Source organism: Asterias rubens, chromosome 16 (genome assembly GCF_902459465.1).
Source record: "Asterias rubens chromosome 16, eAstRub1.3, whole genome shotgun sequence".
In the NCBI taxonomy this organism is placed as follows: Eukaryota; Metazoa; Echinodermata; class Asteroidea; order Forcipulatida; family Asteriidae; genus Asterias; species Asterias rubens.
Window position 1 is genome coordinate 1,358,661 of NC_047077.1, and position 11,383 is coordinate 1,370,043.

At 36.9% G+C, this 11,383-nt stretch overlaps 1 protein-coding gene across 1 annotated transcript; it reads right to left on the reverse strand.

Moving 5' to 3' along the window:
• Positions 1 to 7,525: 7,525 nt before the first annotated feature.
• On the reverse strand, positions 7,526 to 9,490 carry LOC117300640 (tripartite motif-containing protein 3-like). Its single transcript, XM_033784332.1, has one exon. It carries the CDS (start codon positions 9,442 to 9,444, stop codon positions 7,654 to 7,656), a length of 1,791 nt encoding a protein of 596 aa, XP_033640223.1. The 5' UTR covers positions 9,445 to 9,490; the 3' UTR covers positions 7,526 to 7,653.
• Positions 9,491 to 11,383: the final 1,893 nt, after the last annotated feature.

An 11,383-nucleotide genomic window follows, 5' to 3' on the forward strand; every position in this document is an offset into this window, starting at 1 on the left:
ATCTGCTTAACTTTAATAGAGTGCGGAAAATGTGTTTCTTGTAGAACAGCACACAATGCCTCATTTAACTCTATTTTGTTAATGTTAGGATAAACTTTGATTATCTTGTATTATATATACCTCATGTTGGAAATCCTCTAATCTGATTGGTTAAAAAATCCCCCCCCCCTTTTCTATCGAGATGACGTCATAGTGACTATGCCCAGCATGTCAATTGATTATGTCTGTCGAAAATAACGTAACTTTTATATGTATAATGTACAACAAGCATTCCGTGTCACAGCAACCTTTCTTCGCAGACGACCTTTCACCATAGTAAGTGTTGTTGATTAGAAGAATCTTTTATTTCGGTTTATTAAAGAAATATTGACAGCTAAATAATCGGGGCACTGTTAAAAATACAGACCCTCGGTGATGTCGAAACCATGACTATGCCTTCAGCTTCGCTTCGGGCATAGTCATGGTTTTGACATCTTCCTTGGGCCTATAATTTTAACTGTGTTTTCATAGAAGTCAATATTTCCGTATTATAGTGGTTTGCAAACTTTCTTGAGCTGTCCAACCATGCCCTCTGTTGCTGCTTACCAGGTTGTATCATAAAACCATAGAGTGAGGTGATCCCTGGCTATAATATACTGCAGTTGCAGGTTCCATGGCTTCTGACCAGGGCCCAACTTCATAGAGCTGCTTAACGGTTGATTTTGTGCTTAACAGCGCATCTAGCAAATTTTTCATTTCATAGCCTCGCTTTTAAGACAGTAGACACTATTTGTATTACTCAAAACAATTATTAGCATAAAACCATAGTTTGTAATCAGTAAAGGAGAGCTGATGGTATAAAAACATTGTGAGAAACGGCTCCCTCTGAAGTAGCGTAGTTTCGAGAAAGAAGTAATTTTCCACGAATTTGATTTTGAGACCTCAGATTTAGAATTTGAGGTCTTGAAATCAATCATCTGAACGCACACAACTTTGTGTGACAAGGGTGTTTTTTGTTTGATTATTATCTCGCAACTTTGACAACCAATTGAGCACAAATTTTCACAGGCTTGTTATTTTATGCATATGTTAAGACACATCAAGTGAGAAGAATGGTCTTTGACAATTACCAATGGTGTCCAGTGTATTTAAGCAAGGTTTTTTTGCTAAAAGCGGTAAGCAAACAAAAACGGTCCGTAAAGCCCAAACCTTTTTGCCTTAGCACCCTGTTTAAGCACAGCGCATAGTGCTACATCACTGCAATAATGCGTTGTTAGTGTGGCAGCGGTTTGTATTTCACATGTGTGTGTATGATAGGTTCAGCGAAGTAAACGAGTGTCTAAAATATTTTAGAAACGTTGTACAGTGTATTTTCTTCTTGTTCACTCTCAAGTTAGCGTGTAAACCTTTCAAGGGCAATACAGACAGAGAAGGTGATGATTTGTTTGTTAAGGCCACTGTGTATTTATTTCGCCTGCCATTATGTAAGCACCTTCTTCTTTTTTGCTGACGCAGACGACCCAAAATATTGCGCGTGCAGTTTGTTTAGCAACCGCTCGTGAATTAGGTTTACGCTTTAAGGCAGTGGACACTATTGGTAATTACTCAAAATTTGATTTCGAGAAATCAAGCATCTAAAAGCACACAACTTCGTGTGACAAGGGTGTTTTTTTTTCTCTCATAGTTATCTCGCGACTCCGACGACCAATCAAGCTCAAATTTTCACAGGTTTGTTATTTTATGCATATGTTGAGATACATGTACACCCAGTGAGAAGACTGGTCAGTGACATTTACAAATAGTGTCCATTGTCTTTTAGCAATTAATTTTGCCAAATAAAGCAAACAAAAATTGCTTACCGTTAACCAGCTCTATAAAATTTGGCCAAGGTCTCTAATCAAACAAGGCATTTCATTCTTGTTCTCTACATGTACATGTAGCAAATATTGACCAATCACAATTTTGTTCGCAACTCACCCAGTATTTGAGAGAAGAATATAGCATGAAACACAGCAACAATCAATAAAGTTGATGAGGAAATTCCAGCAATGATCTGTTTAATGTTGGCACAACACACTGAATGATGTTCCACTGTATTTCCATAGAGTTACACAGCTCAAAGTCCCCTACTTATTACTGTTATGTGGAAATTCCAGTTTCTTAGTTTAGCTCTTGTTTGTAGCAGTGTTATGGTTAACATACAGTTCTACTGATACTGCACTTAGCGCATATTTACACACTGAAATGATATCAATCTGAAAGTTCTTGGTGTATGTGACCCCTACATAGATAGACCTTTTCGCAAATACCATTGTGCAAGCGCAAACTGTCGAATGAGGTGCATGCTGGTCTAGCTAGTGATCAAGTTTGATAGTTAGCTAGACCAGCATGCACCTCGTTCCATGTCTATTGTGCACGTACCCAGTATTTGCGATAAGGTCTATGTACATAACTGTGACTCAGTGACTAATAAATAACAGGTTGTTGAACATTGGACCACAGCATACTACAATACTTGTCTGGTTTTAGATTCAGATGTCATTTTTGAACAGAACCTTTTTTTTTTTAACTTCTATCTTTTTTTACCCATCATGGCCGACTCATTCTCGTGCATGTGAAAATAAGGAAGCTTTTTGTAAAATGAACTTGTTTTATTTGTTTTAGTCATTGAAATAAAGACTTTCATCATTCTTGTTTGAACTTCTTTTTATTACTAATGACTGCTGTTTGCTGCTTGCTCGAGTAATTTTAGTTAATTAATGGTTGCCACATAAATCAAACATTAAAAATTTTAAAAAGGTTTCAAAAACAAATCCCAGACCTGGTTTTTATATTGTTTGAAATACAGAAATACAAGATTTACCCAGCAGTTGTTATATTAGAAAGCCTTTAGCTTTGCCCTTAACTTCATCACAGAGCGTAGACATGATTTGGGGTTTTGTAAAACTACTTATTTTGCATGTACCCGATAAGTTGTGTATTACCCATAGTCATTGGCAATGCACAATCACACTGAAGCATGTAGTTTAAACAGTTTGACAATCTTTTGAATCCCTTATTTGAACCCTTCTTCTTTACTCTGATCCTCTTTTATCTCAGGCTTTGCTCCTCATCTTGGATGCCAATAACCATGGTAACCCAAGACCCATAAGATCCTACTCAGTCTCAGACTCTCAGGGTAGATGCTGAAGATTCTGGCAGTTAAGCTCCGAAGACACTACAGGGAGAGTTGAAGATGTACAAGAAACAGGAAGCTCACAATGAGAGGTAAGTGATAGTCAGCATTTACTGTCAATGTTTATTTCATGTTGACATCTCTCCTCATAGACTTACAGATCTTCTTGTTTGTCACAGATGTTTTTATTCACAGCCGAGAAATGTTTGTTTGTTTGTTTGTTTGTCTTTGACATACATGTATCTGGGAGGATGATTTCTAGAGTTGGTTTGATGAGAGAAAACTTCTCAAACAGCATCAAACTGAAAAGGTTATTTTGGGGTTCCTGATTGCATGGCATAATAAAAACTGTTTTCAGGTGTATTCGTCTTCTATTGTTAGTAGTTGGTAACTGGTAAACATCATGAAAAATGTGAGATTTGAGAGAATTATTAAAAATACTTCCCAAAGTCCTAATAATAGAGATTGAAACTCTGAATGTGGAGAACAAAGTTCAAAGTGTTGTCGGCTTATATTTGCTCTGAAATGTTGTGACTAAGTGCACCACGCACAGGCTCTGGTGTTTCTGATCAGCAGAGTGTTGGTTTGAGTCCCAGTCTTGTGACTTGTGTCATTAAACAATGTGTTTGGGGGGGGGGGTGGCAGAATATGGAAGCAAACAGATAGCACTTAAGTAATGTTGGCCACAAGTCAAGTTTTATACAGCTTCAGCTTGGAGCGTGATCTTTCGATTGTAATGGTAGTATTTCGTTTGTTAATTTAGTCGAGCACAGCTAGACAGCAGTTTTAAAACAGTATAACAAAGCAAACCTTTAGTTAACCACGTCTTTTGTCGCGAGTTTAGATTTTGATCTTACTTCTTGTTTAAAGGATCTGTATTTGTTGTGGTAATGACTCTAAAAGATTAATGGCAATAAAAACTTACAACAAAAAGTACAGCTGCTTTGGATAGTGTAATGCATTTTGAGAAATGTTTCACTTCAAAGTACTGTTGGTTTGGTAAAATATAACACTTTTTATCCCCAAATAATGTGGAACCAATTTTCTCCGTGATGACTTTGTAAATAATGCGGGAATAATATTGATATATATTCCTCAAGTCTATCCTTTCTTCTCATAACTGTAAATGGTTTCAACTTCCCTCAAATTCTACCCTGAGAGTTGCCCTACATAAAGGAGTGATTATACAAACTGTAAATCCTGTTGAATGTGACACAATGTACAATGTAATTTTGTATGTTCTTGAGATTGGGTTTCCAGTCAAAATGGCATTTAAAGGCACTGGACACTACTGTTAAATAACTCAAAATAATTGTTAGCATAAAAACTTTCTTGGTAACGAGCATGGAGAGCTGTTGATAGTACAAACATTTTGAGAAATGGCTCCCTCTGAAGTAACTTCTCCCTAAAACATTTTAATTGAATTTGAGACCTGATCAGCTGAGTTCTTGCATTCCAGCATATGAAAGCACACATTTTGTGCGACAAGGGTGCTTTCTATCATCTCTCGCAACTTCCATGACCAATTGAGTTCAAACGTTCACAGGTTTGTTCTTTTATTCATATGTTGAGATACACCAAATGAGAAGACTGGTCTTTGACAATTACCAAATGTATCCAGTGCCTTTAAGAATGAAGATCAGACAAAACAACCAATTGTAATGATCAATGGCCAGATTATCAGTGTATTGGAGTATGGCTGCTGATAATGAACTTGGACTGTAAATACAAAAACAGTTTGAAGTACATCTAGGTCTGTTACCAGGTACTGTACATACATGTAGTACAGTGAATGGTGGTAAATAGCTGTACTCTTTGAAATGCTGACATAGTCAGATTTGTTTCTGCATTTTGAGATACGTTTATGTAAGCAAGCAAAATGAGGTGAATTAATATTTTATTTTTTGGGGGAGAGGGGCACTAGATGTCGAAAAACCTCCAAAAGCGAGCACTGAAAGAGTTAACTAAATTACACTTCAGAAGTTAAACTCAATATGAAAATGATTTCAATAAGAACTTCAAAGTATTTTTTTTTCCATTTAATCTAATCTTAACAGTTGTTTATAAAATAAAAATTAGTAATTACTTGCAAAAGTATGATGTCAATCCATTACCATAAACCATTTATTGTACTGAATAGGAACGACAAGGAAAAAAAAGACTTAAGAAAACCTAACATTACATATTAAAAATAAAGTAAAATAGAACTTTAAAATCCACAGTAATAAAAACTGCAACAAAATAATCACAAAGACTACATGTACATTTGTACATGTAAGACTTAAAGGAACTGGAAACTTTTGCTAAAATCAAAGACCATGATTCCCACTTGTGTATTCCAATGTGTGCATGAAATAATAAATCTCAGAAATATGGACTCAATTGGTCATTGAAGTTGCAAGGAAATAAACCAGCGAAAAAACACCCATGTTGCACAAATGCATGCTTTCAGATGCCTGAAAAAGGCTTCATTCCTGAACTCTTTCTCAGATTCAAAATTTTTAATGAGTCATAACTTTCTTCTCAAAAATATGTTTCTTCTGAGGGAGTCGTTTCTCACAATGTTTTCGCTATCAACATCTCCCCGGTGCTTGTTAAAAAAGTGTGCATTTTAGTAATAACCAAACATGTCCAGTGCTATTTAAAAGAAAACTAAACTCTACAATATTTAAAACACAATTTATATGGTTCTGCTTTACAAATCTGAATTTTTTCTTTTTTAAAGGGAAGGTACACATTTGGTAATTACTCAAGACAAACATTAACTTAAAAACTGACTTGGTAACGAGCATTGGAGAGATGTTGATAGTATAAAACAGTGTGGGAAACGAGTCCCTCCGAAGTTTTGTAGTTTTTGAGAAAAAGGTAATTTCTCTCTAAAATAACAAAAGACTTCTAGGTAGAAGTCTTTTATTCTTATCTGAAAGCACACCAATTCGTCCAACAAGGGTGTTTTTTCTTTGATCAATTTCTCGCAACTTCAATGACCAATTGAGCCCAAATTTTCACAGGCTTGTTATTTTATGGTTATGATGGGATACACCAAGTGCGAAGACTGGTCTTTGACATTTACCAAACGTGCACCTTCCCTTTAAACAAATTACATTTGAGTTGTTTAGCAAAGCAATGCTTCAGATACTGATATGTCAACACTTTATGTGTTCATGTGATGCGTAAATGTTGCTTCATTGTTTTTCATGCATGTTGACAACAGATACTGGAGCTCATACACATGTATGTATGTCCAGAATGGATACTGTTTTGCTGATTTAGTTGTAATGTTGTCCTGGATTAAAACATTTTCCCTGGTATTGCTTGTATTCATAAGCAAATTATTGTTGATATGCAGCATAACAAAAAGGCATCTTTATTCTTGACTCGCTTGCTGGAAACTTTCTTTATAAGAGTTTTATATGTGGGTCTGAAAATGATCAGTTAAATAAAAAAGACTACTCGCTTAAATTCTCCAATGTAAACAGAGGAAACACAATAGTTTTTTAACCATACTTTGGCCAAGACCTGATACATGAATCTATGATTGCGAACAAAATCTTTTACAAATCTAACTGGGAAGAATATTGTTTATCATATCTGTATCTGTACACATTGCTTGCAAACTCTCTCTTTTATTAAACAATTACGTAATTGTATATATGTCACTCCATTACCATAAACCAGAAGTAAAATTGCTGGTTCATGGTGATGGAGTGAAATAAAAATAGAAAACAAATACATGTTCTCTCAAATATGTATTTTACATAATTTGAGACCAAATAAAACCAACTATATATATTTTGTTAATACATACATTGCTTTTGTTTAACAATTATAACTACGTAATTTAGGTCACTCAGTTACATTGTTTGTAACTGACTCATGGTTACAGAGTGATACCTCATTTTGTACACAGATCTGCACCTTTCTGCAGTTCAACATGGTTATTTACAATGAATGTGTAGTGTACAACTCTGTGTAAATGCATTTTGTTATGGAAAAATTGAATCTCTTGAACATTCCTTTTACAAGTAGTGGTAAAAAAATGTATCATTCGGTCATGCAAACAATAGACCAATCAGAGCAAGAGGTTGTTATTTTCAGTGAATTATTTCAATTCTGATGTGAATGTTGCCTAATGGTTGAGGTGGAGGAGGTAAGTCACTGAAATGACATAACAACATTAAAAGGAATGATATTCTAGAGATCAGCAATCAATTACATACTATGTAAAGATTGTATTCCTACCAAAATGTTCATTTTTTTGTGAGTTGACTGAATTTGCTTCTGCAATCTACTCAGGTTGGTTGAAATGGTTCAATGAAAAGTTTTGTTTCCCCTTAAAAACAATTATAATTGTATGTCAAAAATGTTATCACTCTTTCTGAAATTTATGAGAATATAAAATTGAAGATGTTTTTGAAAAACATCCACATTTTTATGTTGTTAAATGCTTATTTCAGCTTGAATGTTATTGTGGTCCAGCATAATGTTTGTTGATGTCTTTACTCATGCTGATAGATTTGAACTGAATTGGATGTAGCCACAACCAGATCACCAGCAGGTGTGAATGTGAGACCATAGGGAGCACCACAATCCTTGATGATACATCCAATGTACTTGCCATCAGGACTGTAATGATGGATCCCATCTCGTGATGAGTATGGTCCTCTCCATACAGCAACATAGATGCTACCATCCTTGTCACAACACACACCATGAGGCCTCCCAGACTGATCGATATCTACTGAGAATACCATTCCACCATTGTAGGTTACTGATACCAACTTCTTGTCTTTCCAGTTGGTGTAGATGAGTTGCTGTTTGTGGGTAGTCAAGCATCTACCAATCCCTGGAGCAGGCAGTCTTCTGATGAGGGATCCATCTGGTTTGTGTAGAGAGATCTCTGCCTTGTCTTCATAACCCACTGCTATCAGATTGTTGTCATCCACTGCAATACATGATGGTCTACTGCCTGGATTGACCTGATGGAGGAGCTTATAATTCCTATTGAAGATCTTGACTGTTTCATCATCTAGAACAATGAGCTCATCATTCTTATTCACAGTCACTCTGCTTGGTCCTGTAAGTCCTTGGATTGATAGTTCTTGTGAGACATTATAGGATTGAGGGTTGCTCTCTGCTGGTATTGTAATCAAGCTGGTATTATACCAATCTGACACAACAATATCACTATTAGAGTATGCAGCAACATCCCTTGCATAAATCTTCACCATCTGTTGTGTCATGTTCTTGTATTTATTCATTTCTGTTTTTAATGTCCATTTGTCTTGTTTCATGGATTGAAATGTTGGCTTTCTAGCCTGAGCAGAAGTTGCTGATTCCACTTGTTGTTCATCTTTCAGCACCAGTCTCCCTAGTGAGTTCTGGCCTTCTTTAAAGTCCATATAACTCAACCCATCGGGTACTTTTGTTGATTTCTTCTCACTGTATTCTTTGAGGTCTTGTAAGAGTTGTTCTATGTGATGAACAATCTTGATCTGTTGATCCATGAGTTGATTTACCTCATCCTGCTTGTGCTCTGCTTTGTTTATCTCTTTGCTGTTTGTAGCTCGTGCAGTTTGCATTGTCTTGACTCTGTCTTTATAAATCTGTTCTGCCTCTTGCATCAGTTTCTGCTTCTCCTCTCTGATCCTGGCAGCCACCTTGGCAATCTCCTCATCAGCCTTCTTGCTGATTTTCTCTTTGGTGGCAGCAAACATAGAGTCTAGTGTCTTACGAGACGTGTCTATTTCTTGAATGGCAGCGTTGAAGGTTGTGATACTCTGTCTTACTTCTGCTAGAAGTTCTGACGCATGTTGTTTACTTTTGTCTGAAGCTTCATTCAGTTCTATTACAGGGTGCATTCTGTGGTCTTTAGCAATGCAAGTTGTACATATCAGTTTCTTGCATGTTTCACAGTACAGGATAAGATCCTTGCCAGTATGCTTGCTACACTTGGAAACAAACTCCTGACTGGGTACTTGTTTTTCTTGCTGCTGTTTCAGTTGGGTTTCCTTTGTTTCAATTGCTTCTATCAATGAAATGGTTTTAAAGTCTGTTTTCAGACCATCAATGCTGTTTTCTTTTAAAAGAGTTTCTTTTCTACACACTGGACATGAAAGCCTTGTAGTACTTGGACTATTCTGTCTGAGTTGTTGAAGGCATTCAAGACAAAATGAATGAGAACACTCCAGTAGTTTGGGTTGCTTGAAGCGTCCACTGCAAATTGGACATTCAAGATGATCCTGACTTATCTTTGTTAGCACTGACTCAACTGTTATATTTGATGCCATTTTGTTGGAAGTTGCTTTAATGATGATCTGTGAAGTAAAAGAAGAAATTGACTCATATAATGCAAGATGTGATTTCATGAACATATTACAATCCTGGGCATAAAGTTAAAGATTTTTAAATAGACTGATTTCATAACAAGTTTTGATTTGTGTTTCATGTCCTAATTTGACCAATCAAGTAGGTAGTTTACACTGTCACCCTTAAACTGCATATCAATACAGTTACAGACATATCACAAGATCAAAGAAGTATAAGACTTGATGCCTCTTTTGCAGGTTGGAATACTTGAGCAGTTTTGTAAAGTTTGAGATGTGGGAGGGAAACCCCAGTCAGGGAAAACCCATATAATGAGGTAGGGACACAAAACACATTCCACATGCAAGGCTTTGGGCGATCATTTGAACCAGGGTCCACAAAGGGTGAAAGATAGGGAAAGAAACCACTTACCCAGTTTGATTTCAAATATAGCATGCAGCAAAAGAAATCATAGTCTGCAAAATGATCCATAAAAATAATCTTGTCTTTGGTTAAATATAGAGAGTGCTACTTTGAGTCCTTCCATGAAGGGCGCACTTAGCCCCCCCCCCCCCTCTCCAAATAGATAGACAACAGAACAACTGCTTCATGAATATTTTGTAGACCCTAGAGAATCCTATGTTACTAGGCATATTTGAGAGCTAATATAAAAACGGTACAGGAATTTTGGACCAGTTGTCACCTACAATCCCGGCCAAATCTTGTTATGCCTCCGCACCATGGCCCCCATGGCCCCTTTCAATGTTGGCTCTCCTTGCACGGTCTCAGCAAGAAAGAAACATTGACACCCCCAACAAAAACCTCCTTGCTGTATTGAATATTGTTTTAACCCTTTGGTGCACATGGTGGTCAGAGCAACCACCACAAAACAGGTCAAATTGGACTGTTATTAACAGTCATAACTTAAACACTGCAACCCCCATACTGTACATACCGCCCTCATCTGGTTGTTTCGAGCGATTGTTGAGTTTTCGTTTGATGTGATGGTCAACAGGGGGTGCTATTGATTTTTTTAAAGAAAAACATGGTTAAATGTGTTCTGTTTTGGGGGCTTTTTAAAAATGTATCTGTGCACCAAAGGGTTTTAACGCTGTACTCAGCAAGATATAAATGTTTATTGTCTGTGCACATTCATACTGTTTTTAAAGCCTTCTTTCCAAATTGTTTTTATTTATTTTTTATTCACGCTGACAAATTTCAGACAATCCCGACCATATCTCGTTTGCGCCCCTGCTTCTCAGCCCCATGCCCCCTTTCAGTGTTTTCTCTTCTGGCTCTCCTTGCACGGTCTTCTCTGCTCCCATCAACATTGAGCAGGGGGACGAGGGGAGAATGTTTATTGTAATGCAGTAAGTAGGTGGTCCAAGCATTTTGGCCGGGATTGTAGCTTGGGGTTGTTGACTGGGGTTGTTTGTGGATGACCTACATGTATGCCCCGAAAAATAGTTCTCTTAACCAAGAGGTGTAGATACATTAGTTCAACATTGATGCTGAAACTTTTGAGAATTTACACGTGAAGAGGTGTTTATATTTGAAGGGAGACTAACTCAATGAGCCTTGTGACACCCCTTTGTCAAATTGAGCAGCGGCAACAATTTCGGAGTCAATGGATAAGTTTCCTTTTACTGTAAAAAGCTGTTAGACTGCCTATTTTTTAATGCTAACATACATGTAGTTGTCTGGTGTAGCCTAGGGCCCAAATTTCTAAAAACCTGTAATCATACCATTTTGCTAAACGCAGAAAAATCCTGCTTTGCAGAAACTATTTACCAGCCAACAGTTTATTAAGCTTTGTTGCCACTGGTGCCCTACTGGTGTTTGCTGAGCAGCATTGGCTGAGCAGCATCGGCTGGACAGTGTTTTGGATTACTTAGCATATCTTGTACTGATCCCAATTCATAC